At 46.7% G+C, this 16,050-nt stretch overlaps 1 protein-coding gene across 2 annotated transcripts in view; it reads left to right on the top strand.

The window, feature by feature from the left end:
- Nucleotides 1-15,834, top strand: part of camk1b (calcium/calmodulin-dependent protein kinase Ib) — a 33,948-nt gene extending 18,114 nt beyond the window's left edge. For both annotated transcript variants that reach the window (XM_076989281.1, XM_076989280.1), the window contains exons 4-12: nucleotides 4,287-4,361; nucleotides 7,016-7,154; nucleotides 8,076-8,202; nucleotides 8,950-9,025; nucleotides 9,670-9,782; nucleotides 10,235-10,313; nucleotides 10,688-10,775; nucleotides 11,176-11,335; nucleotides 11,885-15,834. In XM_076989281.1, coding sequence (XP_076845396.1) covers nucleotides 4,287-4,361; nucleotides 7,016-7,154; nucleotides 8,076-8,202; nucleotides 8,950-9,025; nucleotides 9,670-9,782; nucleotides 10,235-10,313; nucleotides 10,688-10,775; nucleotides 11,176-11,335; nucleotides 11,885-11,991 — 964 coding nt within the window. In that variant the 3' untranslated portion in view covers nucleotides 11,992-15,834. The remainder of the gene's footprint in view (nucleotides 1-4,286; nucleotides 4,362-7,015; nucleotides 7,155-8,075; nucleotides 8,203-8,949; nucleotides 9,026-9,669; nucleotides 9,783-10,234; nucleotides 10,314-10,687; nucleotides 10,776-11,175; nucleotides 11,336-11,884) is intronic.
- Nucleotides 15,835-16,050: the final 216 nt, after the last annotated feature.

Genomic DNA, 16,050 nt, shown 5'->3' with positions numbered 1-16,050 from the left:
CCTACATGTGCTTGCATGCACAGATACACGTGCACCTATGTGCAGTTGCATGTGCACGCATGAACAAGGCTGCATACTTTAAACATCTGTAATCTTAAATGATGTTAGAAAAATTGCATAATTTCCCTCACAATATACACACAGTCTGACCAGCAGTATACATTTACTTACTTTACAGATGTGGGCACGAGTTCAAATATGCATGTCTCTCATACACAGAGTTTCACACACTGTCACACGCACACATACTTAGGTGTGTGTGTGTGTGTGTGAGAGAGTGAATGAGTTTTTTTTTTTTTATGAATTTTTTGCTGTTTCTCCTCTTCAGCTTATAGCAGCAGCCCACCTTTCTCTGGCCTGATCATGTGCCAGAAGTGAGTGTGTTTGCATTCAGTTGCCTGGCAACTTGAAGCTGTTTACACTCCACCAAACTATAGTGGGTTAAATTCTAATGTGTTTGCCGGCTAAAAGGACACCTTTGAAAAGGAAGTGAAGCAAAACCTGCAGGAAGCTGCTTGTGCATCTCTGCCCCTGCCCCGAACAGACACTGCTGCTTGACGTGCGAACAAACATTTTCCCAGGCCTGCCTTCAGGGTGATTATTTTACTGGCATTTGCTAGTTGTGACGGACGTCAAATCGTGTCTGTTAAAACTGTTTGCAGACTTGTCATACCTTACACAGTAACAGGTATGGCATCACCTAAAAAGAAGTAAAGGCTTGTTTGTTTACTTAATGGTTAGTGGGTGAAATGTTGTTTGAGAGTACGAGTGTTGTGACCTCATTAAACCTCATTTATAGCTTTTGGCAGATGCTCTTATCTAGAGTATTTTTGATATATTTATCAGTATATCATATATAAACAAGCAAACACACTCTAAATGTACCCCACATACATGGAGATTGATATTCTTGCACTTAGTCAGTCCATGTACATTGAGATCTAGGGGTGGTGTTGGGGTAGAGGGGTAGTGTGAAGGTAGAGGGGTAGTATGGAGGAGTGTGGGGGTAGAGGGGTAGTATGGAGGAGTGTGGGGGTAGAGGATAGTATGGAGGTAGAGGGGTAGTATGGAGGAGTGTGGGGGTAGAGGGGTAGTATGGAGGTAGAGGGGTAGTATGGAGGAGTGTGGGGGTAGAGGGGTAGTGTGGGGGTAGAGGGGTAGTGTGGGGGTAGAGGGGTAGTATGGAGGAGTGTGGGAGTAGAGGGGTAGTGTGGGGGTAGAGGGGTAGTATGGAGGAGTGTGGGGGTAGAGGGGTAGTATGGAGGTAGAGGGGTAGTATGGAGGAGTGTGGAGGTAGAAGGGTAGTATGGAGGAGTGTGGGGGTAGAGGGGTAGTATGGAGGAGTGTGGGGGTAGAGGGGTAGTATGGAGGAGTGTGGGGGTAGAGGGGTAGTATGGAGGAGTGTGGGGGTAGAGGGGTAGTATGGAGGAGTGTGGAGGTAGAGGGGTAGTATGGAGGAGTGTGGGGGTAGAGGGGTAGTATGGAGGAGTGTGGGGGTAGAGGGGTAGTATGGAGGTAGAGGGGTAGTATGGAGGAGTGTGGGGGTAGAGGGGTAGTATGGAGGAGTGTGGGGGTAGAGGGGTAGTGTGGAGGTAGAGGAGTAGTAGTGTGGGGGTAGAGGGGTAGTATGGAGGTAGAGGGGTAGTAGTATGGAGGTAGAGGGGTAGTATGGAGGAGTGTGGGGGTAGAGGGGTAGTATGGAGGTAGAGGGGTAGTATGGAGGAGTGTGGGGGTAGAGGGGTAGTATGGAGGAGTGTGGGGGTAGAGGGGTAGTATGGAGGTAGAGGGGTAGTAGTGTGGGGGTAGAGGGGTAGTAGTATGGAGGTAGAGGGGTAGTAGTGTGGGGGTAGAGGAGTAGTATGGAGGTAGAGGGGTAGTAGTGTGGGGGTAGAGGAGTAGTGTGGGGGTAGAGGGGTAGTAGTGTGGGGGTAGAGGGGTAGTAGTGTGGGGGTAGAGGAGTAGTATGGAGGTAGAGGGGTAGTAGTGTGGGGGTAGAGGAGTGGGCAGGTGGCTCTATGACCAGCGGCAGGGGGATGTCCGAGAATGAGAGCGAGACAGAGTGAGTGAGAGGAGATGAATCACTTCAGCATATCAGTTGTGTTGCCATACTGCGTGTGTGTGTGTGTGTGTGTGTGTGTGTGGGAATCCACGCAGCCCAATTATAACCCACGCATGCCTTTCTCACTCTTACTCGCTCACACGCGCACACACGCACGCTCACACACTAGCAGGTGAATAACGATAAAGAGGCACTATTGACGGCAGCGGAGCGGAGGAGGGAAGAGGTGGGTGGTGACGTCATGAGGAGCCCAGACCAGTCGAACATTCTCTTCAAGTCCCATTCACTGAATAAAGGAAAAGCACGGCTGGACGTGAAGCTCTCAGAATGGTGTCTTCTCTTAGGTCAGTGGTCCCTGGACCAGCGCTAGGGACCCAGTGCCCTCTACAGATGAACGTTTGATCTAGTTCATGAAGGATGGTGGTAATTGGTCTGTAATAAGTCTGTGTTTAGCCTTGTGTGGCAAAACTGGGAAAGCAGTAAACTGTGTAATGGATCCTCGGGACCGGGCCAGACCGCCCTGTTCCCGGCTGGACCTGGCTATCATCGTCATGGTTACAGAGTTGCCTCTGCTTCCCAAAGTTATCCTCTCCAGATTGGTGCCGTTTTGCAGAGAACAAGACAAAAGCGGTTGTTGGAAAATTGGCTGGTTGCTTTAATCTGTGGGATTTTATTGCTAGAATTCAGATTTAGCGTTGGTTATTAGTGGCACTTTTAGGTCCAGTGGGTGCCGGGCTGGCTGACGTCTGATGTCTGTTGAGCTTGTCCTGATCTTCTGGTAGTGTGCGCTGCGCGGGCACATGGTTGGACAGCTATGCCGGCGTGTGTCGGATGTGTTAGGACCCCATGCCATGTGAGCTCTACTCGGCAGTGGCCTGGTTGTCGTATGGCCACCAGTGTGTCACTGTGTGGTTAGTTCAGGCTGCACAAAGATGGAGCAAAATCTGAAGGTGAGACGACCTGAGTGCCAAAGACAGAAGAAGAGTGGTAGCGAGCACACGGTGAGCCTCTTTTGGGGGCAAAGTCTGGGGGAGAGATAAGATAAAAATTAACCTGTGTGTGTGCGCGCACATGCATGTGTGTGTGTGTGCGCGTGTGTTAACCAGAGTAATGAGTTGAGTTAAACTGATAGGGAGGGCTTCTTCTGCAGATCTCTGTGGTGTGGGTGTGTTTCGGCTTCCAGTGGAACTGGTTCATTGCTCTTTTCTGATAATGTAACTACCAACAGGAACAGCAGGATGAGTTGTAGAATTGAACAGAGTTTGGCAGTTATCGTAATAGTTCAGATCCAGCCCACTGCCTCTGGGGAATGGTGTTTCATCTCTCCGCAGGGCGATGGCCATGGAGTGTTCATGGCTGTAAAGTAAAACGATCTTGCTGGGATGAAACAGCTGGGCATGAATTCTGCTTACAGAGCACATAGCTGATAGGAAAATAACACACCTGAAAACGTCTGCCCTCCAGCCCCGGGGGATTTGATGACGGGGACTTGCAGACTTCAGTCAGTCACCGACTGCATGGGGTTTGCAATCAGTAACTAATCATGACAACCTTATTTGACTTTAAATGTTTTGACATATTAACAGTCCATAGAAGTAGTTCACATGCCTCTGCGTGCATGGGCTGGCAGTCTTGTGTGATTCTTGTGTTTTCCTCCAGTATCCTAGTAGAGCAGGTTTCATCTGTTTCAGTTTCAACTTCAATGGGTAAAAGGACAAAAACAACAACAAAAAAAACCACAACCTCACTCTCAATCTCCACTAAACCACAACCTCACTCTTAATCTCCACTAAACCACAACCTCACTCTCAATCTCCACTAAACCACAACCTCACTCTCAATCTCCACTAAACCACAACCTCACTCTCAATCTCCACTAAACCACAACCTCACTCTCAATCTCCACTAAACCACAACCTCACTCTCAATCTCCACTAAACCACAACCTCACTCTCAATCTCCACTAAACCACAACCTCACTCTCAATCTCCACTAAATGCTTGTGTGTTTGAGTCCCAGATAAAAAAAAATCCTGAATAAATTAGTGAACCATCCATGGAGACGTTGCTGGCATGAATGTTAAATAATTGCGTGAGGTGATGTCTACGTTTTTCAGCCAGAGTGCTCGAGATTCTTTCTAAATCTAATCTAAAAAAAAAGTCTACATGGTGTTGTGTGTACCCCGATGCTGACATGCTCACCTGTCCCTGTCTGTCCCTCTCTATAGGATTAAACATGCCAACATCGTTTCTCTGGAGGACATATTTGAGAGCAGGACGCACCTGTACCTGGTGATGCAGCTGTAAGTGACTGGTGTCTTTAAGGCGAGCACGGGGGGAGCCCGCGGGCTTCTCGAGGAGCCGCTCCCGCCGTGATCTAGTTCAGCGGCTTCTTTTAGCCCCCTATTTCAAACCACATTTATGTTATCTGTCTTGATTGCATTTGTTATAGAAGGCTGTGTGTGTGTGTGTGTGTGTGTTCGTGTTTAACATGTTGATGATGCATAATAGAAAATCCCAAGCTAAGGAAGTAGTAGCGCGATATGGTGGTCGTTGTGTTCCTCCTTGTAGTTTCTCTAAGAACTTGGAAGTGTTTGTTGTAGCCTGGTCCCCGGTGATCCTTGGGGATCAGGAGCTGTTGTAGGCTGCTTAATGTGGCCGGATGGACTGGGAACCAGGAAGGGATCCGAACTTGGAAATGGAACCTGTGACCTCACCCTCACTTTAAAGATCATTTGAGTGACTGGTCGGTGCTGGGACGTGTTCCAGGACACATGCCATGCTCCCCGACCCACGCATGGGTGGGTGTGCGGCCTCAGTACGCCCCTCTGTGTCCTGTTGTCCAGGAGTGCACGTCTTCTGATGGCTTCTACAGCCATTCCATGCAGAGGAGGGCCGTTGTAGGCTCACAGCAGTGGCCTAAATGTGGGCTGTCTGTGGTTTTTGGCATACACAACTAGTTGGCACGCATGTGCTGTTGTGCGTCAGTCTAAACTGTGTGTGTGTGTGTGTGTTGTCAGTCACTCCATGCTTTATCTCACACACGTAATGTCCCTTTAATTACACCTGCACCTCAGAGACTCAGTATTATTCTCCTCCACATGAGAAATCAAGGCGAAGGCGGACTCGCCTGGGGCCTGGGGCTTCCACTGTAACATCCCTCCATGGGGCCTGGGGCTTCCACTGTAACATCCCTCCCTGGGGCCTGGGGCTTCCACTGTAACATCCCTCCCTGGGGCCTGGGGCTTCCACTGTAACATCCCTCCCTGGGGCCTGGGGCTTCCACTGTAACATCCCTCCCTGGGGCCTGGGGCTTCCACTGTAACATCCCTCCATGGGGCCTGGGGCTTCCACTGGAACATCCCTCCATGGGGCCTGGGGCTTCCACTGGAACATCCCTCCATGGGGCCTGGGGCTTCCACTGGAACATCCCTCCATGGGGCCTGGGGCTTCCACTGGAACATCCCTCCATGGGGCCTGGGGCTTCCACTGTAACATCCCTCCATGGGGCCTGGGGCTTCCACTGTAACATCCCTCCATGGGGCCTGGGGCTTCCACTGTAACATCCCTCCATGGGGCCTGGGGCTTCCACTGTAACATCCCTCCATGGGGCCTGGGGCTTCCACTGTAACATCCCTCCCTGGGGCCTGGGGCTTCCACTGTAACATCCCTCCCTGGGGCCTGGGGCTTCCACTGTAACATCCCTCCATGGGGCCTGGGGCTTCCACTGTAACATCCCTCCATGGGGCCTGGGGCTTCCACTGTAACATCCCTCCATGGGGCCTGGGGCTTCCACTGTAACATCCCTCCATGGGGCCTGGGGCTTCCACTGTAACATCCCTCCCTGGGGCCTGGGGCTTCCACTGTAACATCCCTCCCTGGGGCCTGGGGCTTCCACTGTAACATCCCTCCATGGGGCCTGGGGCTTCCACTGTAACATCCCTCCATGGGGCCTGGGGCTTCCACTGTAACATCCCTCCATGGGGCCTGGGGCTTCCACTGTAACATCCCTCCCTGGAGAAGGTGCTGGTATAGAAGACCAGGAGCTAGTGGTGGTGCCAGAGTTCTCTCTCCAGGTGGACAGATGCGGAATCGGAACAGCAAGTGTCTCGAGAGGGAAGGTGTGATGTCCAGAGTGATGGGTGGAGAGAGAGACGGAGAAGTGATGGAGAGAGGTGTGAAGAAAGCAACAGGAGGATGTTGTTAGGGGTAACGCTGGGCTGGGTTACCCTGTGAGCTGGGTAGTGTTACACCTGCTAGACCTTCAGTCTCAGAGTTCAGCTGTTTGTGCATCATGTATTCAGGCATGCTCGTGTGTGCGTGTGTGTGTGTGTGTGTGTGTGTGTGTGTATGTAGAGTGTGTTTGTGCTCGCATACTCTCCACTTCATGGGCCTCAATTTAAAACCCTTAGTGCCAGGTCTCCTGATTATCAGCACACTACTGAAACCTTAACTCGCTGAAGTGTGTGTGTGTGTGTGTGTGTGTGTGTGTGTGTGTGTGTGTGTGTGTGTGTGTGTGTGACCACGATTGTTTGTGAACTTTGGTTTCTCCTTACCTAGCACCATATTTTATAAGAACAGATTGTGAATATAATGACAATAAGATTTCCAGAGAGAACAAAGCAAAATGTGTAAAGCGGAGTTGATGATTCACACTTCTAAAGTTTGGTACAGACCAAATATGTATGTACATGTGGGTAGTAGGTGGCAAATCTTTTGTAGAAAATGATTAGGGCTCTCCCTGTTGGTGAAGTAGGGTTAGAACATCACCAGCTGGCTTTGAGGGTACATGCTGTGAAGCAGTCTGTCTAGAGAAAGTGTAAAAGTGTGTGTGTGAGTGTGTGTGTGTGTGTGTGTGTGTGTGTGTGTGTGTGTGTGTGTGTGTGTGTGTGCACGCGCCCGCGTGTGTCAGGGTGTAAGAGAGGGCAGCTTTGACAGCATATTTTCCTGTTTGCAGGGTGTCTGGTGGAGAGCTCTTTGACAGGATTGTGGAAAAAGGATTTTATACGGAGAAAGACGCCAGCAAGCTCATCCAGCAGATCCTGGATGCAGTAAAATACCTGCATGACATGGGCATTGTGCACCGAGACCTGAAGGTGAGCCATATAAAGGGGGCGTGGCTATGTGTAAATGTGGGTGTAAGGGGGTGTGGTCACGTGGGCAAATGTGGACATGGCTGTGCGTGTAATATGGAGGGATATCTTATAGTGACACCATTTTAAAGAACGTCATGGTCAAATTAAACAGGTCTAAATAAGTGTGAAATACTTCATGGCTTATAATGTTATTAGATTATAATAAGATTAGAATATAATAACTTTAAGAATTCTGAAAACCGAGTGCATTTTCCTATGTCCTGCTGGTTACTGGCCATGTTTCCTAACAGCAGAGATTAATGGTTGCCACAGGTAACGGATTGCTTCATCTGTGTATGATCCGGTACCATTCTGCAAGTCTGAACCACAGTCAGAAAATTGTTCTGAAGATTCAAAGTGGGTCTGTGCCTCTGCTCAAGCTTCTGACTCTCCTTTCTATCCCAGAATGCCATTGGATACATTTGTTTATCATATGTACATATATGTACGGTACAATGAAATGCTTCTCTTCATAAATCCCAGGATCTTTGTGAACTGGGGTCAGAGTGCAGGGTACAGTGCCCCCTGGTGCTGAGGTGGTTAAGGGCCTTACTCCTTACTACATGGCCGAGCTGGGTTTGGGCCCACAACCTTCCGGTTGATGGCATAGACTAAGCTCATTATCTTGCCACTTGTTTTCTCTCCCTGGTTTCTGAGGTCATAGTTACTAGTCTCGTTAGTCTCTGGGCTTAACGAGCTCATTTGTTTACAGGCAGTGAAATGAAGGATGTGCAGATTAATCTTTGTGCATGGATGAGCTAATTAAACCTCTCACCAGATGTGGAGTATTATAGTGAGGGGAAGATGTGTAATGTGTGTGTGTGTGTGTGTGTGTGTGTGTGTGTGTGTGTGTGTGTGTGTGTCTGTGTGTGTGAACTGTAGCCAGAGAACTTGCTTTACTACAGCATGGATGAGGACTCGAAGATCATGATCAGTGATTTCGGCCTGTCCAAGATCGAGGGCTCAGACAGCGTGATGAGTACGGCTTGTGGCACACCTGGATACGTAGGTAAGACACGCCTACAGGTGAAGCACACCTACGTCTTAAATATGGGTCATACCTGGCAAATGCTGGATAATGATACATTTACAAAAACAAGCAAAATGCTTGTTTCGGCCTCTGCTGGCTGTTTTGGAGGTGTGTCACTAAAAACACAAGCAAGGTTCTGTCCACACCTAGCCAATGACTACTTATAACAACTAAGTTGGTTACCTGCTCAGATGGCTAGCGTTCCAGATACAAACATGTCATATGTAACAGTTTTATGTTTAGTAACAAATGCACAACCTAATTTAAAAAATATGTAAAATGTATGTTAAAACCCACCAGGAGCACCCACTATTCAGACACTACCTGGCATGCTTTGTTTTTTAATGACTCTGACTCCGTACACAGCCGTGATGATCCTCTCCTCTGTCATCACAACACTGATTTCAGCTTCAGACATGACCTAATTGCTTGCTGACCAGTGAAAGTCACTTCTCATTTGCATAAAATTGAGAAAAGCCCCCAAACTTTCATCTTCATTTGGTGCGTAAATAAACTAGAGCCAAAGCCACCTTGACAGCAATGTGCCATAAGGCATGCTGACGTATCGGCAAAGCTTTGACACATGTACTTAAAACATCTTTGAATGTAGTTAAGGGACAGGCCACACCCCTTTGTGTGTGTGGGTGGGTCTAGTGGTGGGCATGGTGAGAGGGCTGCATGGGGCGTGTCAGCTCTGTGCTCTGATCCTGTTGTCATGTTTGTCAGCTCCTGAGGTGTTGGCGCAGAAGCCCTACAGCAAAGCAGTGGACTGCTGGTCCATTGGTGTCATCGCGTATATACTGTGAGTACAAACAAACGTTGGTGACCCCTGACGCACACACTCTGAATACAAAGCACGTCATCACGTACATATCCTGAGTTCAAACCAGGTCATCACGTACACACTCTGAATACAAACCACGTCATCACGTACATATCCTGAGTTCAAACCACGTCATCACGTACACACTCTGAATACAAACCACGTCATCACATACACACTCTGAATACAAACCACGTCATCACGTACACACTCTGAATACAAACCACGTCATCACGTACATACACTGAGTTCAAACCACGTCATCACGTACATACCCTGAATACAAACCACGTCATCATGTAAAACACCCTGAATACAAACCACGTCATCACGTAAAACACCCTGAATACAAACCACGTCATCACGTAAAACACCCTGAATACAAACCACGTCATCACGTAAAACACCCTGAATACAAACCACGTCATCACGTACACACTCTGAATACAAACCACGTCATCACGTACACACTGAGTATGTTGCATCCGTTGCTACCTCAGCACCACGAATGCTGAGATACTGATCAGCATACAATTACATTGAAATTCTTTTTTTGTTTGTTGTTCAACCAATTTGCATCCTCAGATTCTTAGATCCTCTCTCTGTCTCTGTCTCCTGCTCAGTTTGTGTGGCTACCCACCATTTTATGATGAGAATGATGCCAAGCTCTTCGAGCAGATCCTGAAGGCGGAGTATGAATTCGACTCCCCATATTGGGATGACATCTCCGACTCTGGTAGGCCGCCTCCCCTCCACCTGCTGTGTCCTTGCCCCCACAGGCAGGCTCCGCCCCTGTCTGCCCTGCAGTGTTGGTGCACCTGTCATCAGCTTGGCTGCAGATGCTGGCCAGAAAAAGATGCTCCTTATGAATTCAAACTGTCCGTTAACACCAACATCAACAATAATACTAAAGTGTCTCCAAACTCTACGTCTGGGACAGTGATTGAATAGATTTAGTCATAAAGCAGAAACCTGACCGATTCTTATTTTTCCCTAACTATAATCCTGTGGCCAGTGCCTCTGAGCCAGACCTCAGCCCGAACCTTACCCGGCCCACATGGTCCTGCTAAGTGGGGCCTTGCGAACCCGCCTCTGGCTGGGGCAGATGGCAGTGCCGGTCCGTGGTGGACAGACTCGCTAGCCGCGACGTTAGAGAGGATGCATCCTAACTGAGCTTGTGTTCCACAGCTAAAGACTTCATTGTGCATCTCATGGAGCGAGACCCCAAACTGCGCTACACCTGCGATCAGGCACTGCAGCATCCCTGGTACGACGCACACCGGCACACACCGGCACTCTGAAGCACAGCAGTGTGAACAACCTTGTAAAGAACGTTGTAATTAAATGCACTTCTATTTGAACCGGTAATAAAAGTATTACAGTATTACAGTAATCGTAAATGATCAATAGTCAAACACAGACTTTATAATGCAGCCTGAAGGCTCTGAAGAAGTTCTTGAACTGTTGGTTTTCTCAGAGTAGAACTCATGACCCGTCTGGATCTAGTTCTGCCTCCTCAATCTGCTCGGCCTGGTCTGAAGTGCCTTTTTAGATGAAGCTCGTCACGGGAGAACTGGAGCCTGACGACTAACCCTCATCTCCACTGAACTGGGTGAATGAATCCCACTGTTGTCTTCACAGGATCGCTGGAGACACTGCACTGGACAAGAACATTCACGAGTCCGTGAGCGCCCAGATCAGGAAGAACTTTGCTAAGAGCAAGTGGAAGGTTGGTTACTTGATTCACCGGAGCATCTATTCTATCTAACATAGAACTCTGGGATAAGTCTCTTAAATCAGCATCTCTGCACATATGGCGAGGCTTTCATTATTGTGTTCTCCTTACTAACAAACCGATGAGGTGACCTCCTGAACCAGATCTGTTTTAATGATGTGAAACACATACCCAAGTACTTTATTAATTCTTTAATAACTTCCAGAGCTCTATATAGATGGCCAAGTGTGATTTTAACATGTAGATTGTCCATTGTGATTTTACCACTCTGAGCAAAGACTCTGCCGACAATAAAACAATACAATTCTCCTCCCCCTCTATCTCTTCTTCTTTCTATCTCTCTATCTCTCTCCCTCTATCTCTCCTTCTGTCTCTCCCTCTCTCTCTCTCTCAGCAAGCGTTCAATGCCACTGCAGTGGTGCGGCACATGCGTCGTCTGCAGCTGGGTACCAGTCAGGAGGGTCAGATGCACCATTCACCTCAGAGCCCCTGCCACGAGCACCTTCTGCTGTCCGAGGGCCCTGAGGAAGAGGAGGAGGAGGAAGAGAAGAGCAGTTAGTCCCTCTACACCACAGTTTGCTCTGTTTAAAAGCCGGAGGCCAGAGGTCACAGGAACGCTTGAGATCATTGTAAACAGGCCCCAGTGCCTGCAGGGACACGCAGAGTCCAAATCCGGTCCATCCAGAATTCTGCAGACAAGCAAAATGGAGTACATCTCTGAAAACTGCTCCACTCTCCCGTGACTCTCTTATCTGCAGAGTCACCAGTGCATTGAGACCCATTTTAATTGAAGTATATCCATCCATTTACACGTCTTTTGTTTATTCTCTGGGGTCAAGCTCCCTCTTTCCAGGGCAACAGCAGTCCATTAGAGTTGAGTTGAGCTGTGATGCTAATGCGCGTATTGAGGTTTTCAGTCACACTGCTCCCCTGTTCCCTTTACCAGCCAAGGCTGTTCTTCTTCTTGCAAACAATGCTGAGGCCAGATTATGTGGAGTTCTACATTACCTTGCTTAATGTTTCAAAACTGGACCTTTGAAATATTACTTCTCTCTCTTTTTTTCTCTCTCTCTCTTCCTCTCTCGCTCTCTCATTCCTTCTAGCCTCTCTGAGGGACGTTAGTGGCTGTTCTGAAAGTGCCGGAGAGGGGGCAGAGCAGGACGGCATCCAGAACTGTGCCTACCGACTCCATCCAGCCAGTCGGGTCTGAGCACCTGTCCATCAACCTGCTGCAACCAATGACTTGACTGCCCTGTGTTTCCACTGGAGCCCTGCCAGCCACACCCCCAGTCTGGCCAGGAATACTGAGTAATTCATGCGTTTCGCCAATAGGAGGCGGTGCAGTGTAAAGAATCCAAGTGGTAACAGGGTCACTGCCAATGGTGGAATTCTGTTTATAGAGAGAGTGCAGGAGAAGGAAGATGAGAAAGGTATGCATCAGCTGCATTATGGGTAATGTAGGCTAAAATGAGAGCTGGGTGGAGATTGGACAGTGTTTTAGCTCCTCTTTTAAAACTACATCTTTCATCTCTGAACATGGATTACGGAGGTTTTAGGTCTGTTTTAGTTCTAAAGTGAGTTTAAAATGTTTTGCCTCGAGCCTTTTAGCCTCTGCACTACAAACAGTTAAGCAGTTAATTAACAGTTAATCAAAAGTGGGTTCAGCACACACCTACACCCTTAATGGTGGTCTTATAAACTTGGACCAAAGGTTAAGCTGAAATTTTCCACCTGAGTAAGTCATGCAGAACTTTGGGGGAAAATGAAGCATAATGGTGCATGTGCACACACACACACACACGCACACACACACGCACGCACACACACACGCACACACACACGCACACACACACACACACACACACACACACACACACACACACACACACACACACACACATTATCCCATACCCAAACCGAGATACAGTCCCAACCCACCAGTCCAAATACATAAACACGCACCCACAAACCCCATACCCAAGCCGAGATACAGACTCAATCCACTGACCCAAACACACACACACACACACACACACACACACATTTGTGTTAGCATGACTCATTCGTTAACATTCTAGTTTGTGCTCTACTTCAGTTCTAAGCATTATGTTTGTAGATACGTGTTCTCTTCATCTTGTTTATGGTTTTATTCAGTGAAATGTCTCGTAACATTGTGCTGCACCAAATCAAGTCTGCATGTTGTGCATTCGCTGTTTCCTGGGACATTTGTTTCTGTCACATCAGACATGCTCTGCGGTGCCTTCATGGTTGCAGTATCAACACTGTCTTCTTGGCATTGTTCTCTTCATTACTACATCTCTTGTGACGGGGAGGCCAACATAACAGGCATTACTGGACACCTGTTCAGTTCGTTTTGATGTTTTCAAGGTCTGAGCTTTGAAGGCTTCAAACGTGAACAGTTGTGCATCGTACCTTCTCCTACAGGGCGTATCCCTGCACTCCAGCTGTGCTCTGCTGGTGGAGGTGTAGAACGACTGCCATGCCCCGTTGTTCTCGTACACGTTTGATTTCCATGTTTTTATTGCTCTTTCATAGAGGACAAAAAAAAAGACCGTTTTACTCAGGGGAGGATGATGCATTGATGAATTCTGGGATTGTAAATGGTAGTACAGTTTTGTTGCTGAATAGAGTATACCACACATGCTTGAGACAATTAAAATATCTCTACACAGGCACGTCACCAGTGGGAAACTGAAGGGTCTCTCGAATCATAACCTTTGCCCGTGACATGACATGCTGTTGTAATATTTCTAACATTCATGTTGCTTTGCGCCATTGAATCTGTACAAACGTGACATGAATTAAAGAAGTTTGTTGTTCATAATGTGTCCCATTTGACTTGCTTCCATACGCCTTTCATTGCGGGCGCTTGTGGTGAACCCTATATTTAGATAATTCTAGATGGATACGCAGGACCAAACCATTTGTTTCCATCGCAAGCGTCCCATGTCCTCCAAACATGTGCCATGTCCTCCAAACATGTCCCGTGTTTTTGTTTGCTTTGTTTTTCACTTGTACTCTGTTCACTTAACGTTTGTTCCACGTGAGACGACTAGAAGCTGAGACACAAAACTAAAGGAGACGATGACCAAACGAAAATCGATAGGCAGGTTAACGTGAATCACCTTGAAATGTTCACGTTGATATAATTCAATTTCTATATTCATTAGTTGAAATGGCACTGCCCTTTTGAGATGTCTCCCATTTAGAAGATTGCTAATGTCCAACCTGGTGACGTGCTGGTTTCCTCCGTGAGACCAGACTCCGCTGGCATGCCCAGCAGCAGTACTGAGCCCTCATCTAGGGTCTTTATTCTGGGTCAGACTGGGTCCACTAGAACCTCTCATGGGTTCCCTGCATGTATCAATATGCCAAATAAAATGTAAGATTGTGAAAGAGTCTTATATTGAATTGTGAGATGTTGTTCTTATTTTGTTTATTAAAGAGTAACTAAAAAGTTAAATTATTTTATTTATTTTGCTTAATCTGTTTTCTCCTCAGAACTAAACATTTTATGTAAAACTTTTTTGCTTGTCTTTGCAATGATCAGTGAGTGTGTGAAATTAAGAGTTTTCTTATGAGTAAATCTACAGTGAGTCACCAGTGTAGACTGCAGTGTCGCTTTGCAAACGATGTATTGAACAGACTCCTTCATTGTGGCTTGTCAGACTGAACGAAGAATGATGTCTAACTGACTAAACCGCTTTTGTGGCCACTGTGCTGTACCCTGGTATTTTCAAAATAACGATTGTATACTGTGTGTAGACAGTAAGCTATATAATGCCTGTTTGAAAGTTGTACTGATTCAAACAAAAAATATTTAATGTATATTTTTGTTGGTAATTAATTAATTATTTGTTTGCCAGCTTTGAAGGGGTCAGTCTAGGATCAAAATGGCATTTGTGAAGAAAATTTGGACATGTTAGTTGGACATGTTGAAAGTCATCCAAGAACGTCAGTGTTGAACTACTGAGTGTGAAAATTGGTAGCCTTCTGTATGCTTCTTGAGTATATGCCGATATGCTTTATCACCATACTAGATATAGAAGTTGTTTGAGGTTTTGCTATGTGTATGGACACTGGCACGGTGATAGATATTTGAACATTTAAGATTTTTCCTAAATTAACACAACAAATATAGGCTGTTGTAGAAATGTTAAGCGAGTTTTAAACTCTAATAATGGATTATTCACAATTTGTCAAAATGTTATTAGTACTTTATCCATATTGTATAATTGTATGAAAACCTGAATGAGAAATGAGATGTGTCTTATCTGCCAAGCTTGTCATCTGAAGCATTTCTGCCATCTCCCTATCCTGTGACATACGTTGGCGTGATGGTCACCGCTAAGCTTCTCTGACCTGTTTACCCAGAGTGCTTTGCAAAGGTTTCCTCTGTGTAAGCGGGCAGGAAACGAAATTTGAACATTCAACGTTTTGCATAGAAACTCAGGACAGTGACGGAATTGATGCTGGTCTTGTGTAAAAATCATCCTCGAGGCATTTAAAGGGCATGTCCTTCACTGCAGAAAGCAGCTTTGCACACCCAAACAGTATCATTGGCATTTGGTTGAAGAGCAGGAGTCCTATATGCAAAATTAAATTGAAGGGCTTGATTCTCTTAAAAGCACCTGAGGGCTTTCCAGTATTAGTGCTGTAAAGGTTCAGAATTTCTTAATTTGACAATTTTTTTTTTTCTTAAAAAATCAACATTATCTTTATTTTGGCCACCCAGTTTAAGTATTCCTTGTGTTTAAATTGCATTTAATATACCTTATTGTTTTTAATGAATTGTATGGAAATATTGGCAGTATGGTTGAAAATACACATTACCACTGAAAAGCTGTATGTTTATCCCTTTTTGTAAGATTGTATAAGCTGTTTTGAGCTATTTACTTGTATGGATGCAGTGCATCATGAGTAACTGCTGGATATTATACGTAATGGAGTAACGCTCAGTATTCAAGCCAACGATTTGTACTTTTAAAGAGATTTGTAAATGTAAAGCATATTAAACTCTCTTGTCTATGCACTGTGTGTGTGTGTGATGTAGTTGCGGGCAGATACAGGAAGCACGAGAATGTCGAGCCGCTCTGGTGAAGAGGGTAATGGCAGGCTTGGGTCAGGCTGGCGGTGGAAACCTGGCCTGGGGTTTGGGGTATTTACTGTGCTGCTGCTCTGTGGTTTATTCTAAAACCGAATAGAACACTCTGGTCTTGTGGCCTGTGTGAAACTCGGGGGGCCTAGA

The sequence above is a fragment of the Brachyhypopomus gauderio genome, unplaced genomic scaffold (assembly GCF_052324685.1).
Source record: "Brachyhypopomus gauderio isolate BG-103 unplaced genomic scaffold, BGAUD_0.2 sc66, whole genome shotgun sequence".
NCBI classification, from domain to species: Eukaryota; Metazoa; Chordata; class Actinopteri; order Gymnotiformes; family Hypopomidae; genus Brachyhypopomus; species Brachyhypopomus gauderio.
The sequence above is the reverse complement of the archived record's forward strand: the minus strand, read 5'-3'. Positions and strand labels throughout refer to the sequence as shown.